The sequence below is a fragment of the Trichinella spiralis genome (genome assembly GCF_000181795.1).
Source record: "Trichinella spiralis strain ISS 195 chromosome Unknown Scfld6240, whole genome shotgun sequence".
In the NCBI taxonomy this organism is placed as follows: Eukaryota; Metazoa; Nematoda; class Enoplea; order Trichinellida; family Trichinellidae; genus Trichinella; species Trichinella spiralis.
In genome coordinates this window covers 1-1,429 of record NW_003533179.1, presented here as the reverse complement: position 1 = coordinate 1,429, position 1,429 = coordinate 1, and the positions used below count along the sequence as shown (strand labels likewise).

Sequence of the window (1,429 nt, the reverse complement as noted above, 5' to 3'; positions counted from 1 at the left end):
TTCGTAAACGCTTGGTATATGTCGTCCAAGGTTTTCAATGGAAAGCCTGTCTGCTTCCGAAGCAAATCAAATAGTTCAGCGTGTTGATGCATGAGATTCAAAACTGGCGCCGAGGTCATCACTTCATTCCAATATATGTCGTCGACTTTTTTGCATTTGGAAAAAGCATACAAAAGCTTAAATGCAAAGTGAACAATTGAATAAAAAGTGAAATGCTTTAATATTAATAATAAACTTGTCAATATGAACCGGATCATTGTCTTTGGGTACGCTGTGAACAGGAATCGGTTGCCAGTTGAGGTGCAACGCTGAATCATTGGAATTCTGAGGAAACAAGCCGGCCAAATTCACCATTGCACTCAAAATTGTTCTGTTCGTATCCGTAGAGCGAACATAAATCTGAATTGAATTTTTTCACATAGAAAAATTTAAATAAATCTCTGCTGTGCAACATCTGGCATCACCTCGTCCATTTTGAATTCCGACAGAAAATTTTTGTAACGTTCGTGAAGAAATTGACCAAGTTCGTATTGTTCCATAAATCCAACCTGATTAATTTAATATCAGAATTAATTTTTTGCACTTGAATTGGAAATTTTCATTTTCCTTACCTGCGAAAGCTCTCCAGCCCCATGTTCAGACGAGTGGCTGCAGTTGAGAAAAGTATTTTCCAACCATGCTCTAGCTCCGTGTCTCCACACCTTGCAAATGAACGATTATTATCTTTTGCCTGTGCAATTTGCATATAAATTAAATTAATTTACCACTTGAACCAAACGCAAAGCTTCTTCACTGGGCAAAGCGAAAACAATGACAACAACAATGAAGCGAATGGCAACGCATTTTACGGCTGCATTCATTTGTTACAACAGTGCATAACAATCACCTTTGAAAATACTGCAATATGAAAATGCAATAAGCAAGCCGACGATTATAAAAGTGACAATGAAAAATTGTGAATGCGCCATTGAAAATTATTGCATAAAATTCAAACATGCAAAAGAAGTCAAGCTATTTTGGAGTTGTTTGGAAATAAATGAAACATCCCGTTGGCAACGCTGTGAAAATGTATCAATTGTGATCATAACTGACATATGGCGAAAATAAATATTTAAAATGCGATAATGTGTTGCCTTGAATTCCAACTAAAACTGCTCTACTGCTGGCATTTTACTGACTGCTCGAAGGGAAAATTTTCCAAAGAAAGAACAAAAAAATATCAATAATAATTTATTTCAGTTGGACAAGTTGTAATTTTATTTTTTCAAATTAAATAAAAAAAATAATTTAAATTAAATTTGGACAAAATTCAAATGCCACCAACAACAGTAAAAATATAATCGAATCGAAAGGTGTACCGAATAATTGAAAAAAAAGGAAATATATATATATATATTAAATAATATTATATTAATTTAAAATTATGATG

General features: G+C 33.4%; 1 protein-coding gene across 1 annotated transcript; it reads right to left on the bottom strand.

The window, feature by feature from the left end:
* Positions 1-177: 177 nt before the first annotated feature.
* On the bottom strand, positions 178-860 carry Tsp_13258 (lysosomal acid phosphatase). Its single transcript, XM_003366277.1, has 4 exons — positions 765-860; positions 612-701; positions 465-548; positions 178-399 (listed from the first exon to the last, which is right to left on the bottom strand). The coding sequence occupies exons 1-4, from the start codon at positions 858-860 to the stop codon at positions 178-180; spliced, it is 492 nt and encodes a 163-aa protein (XP_003366325.1).
* Positions 861-1,429: the final 569 nt, after the last annotated feature.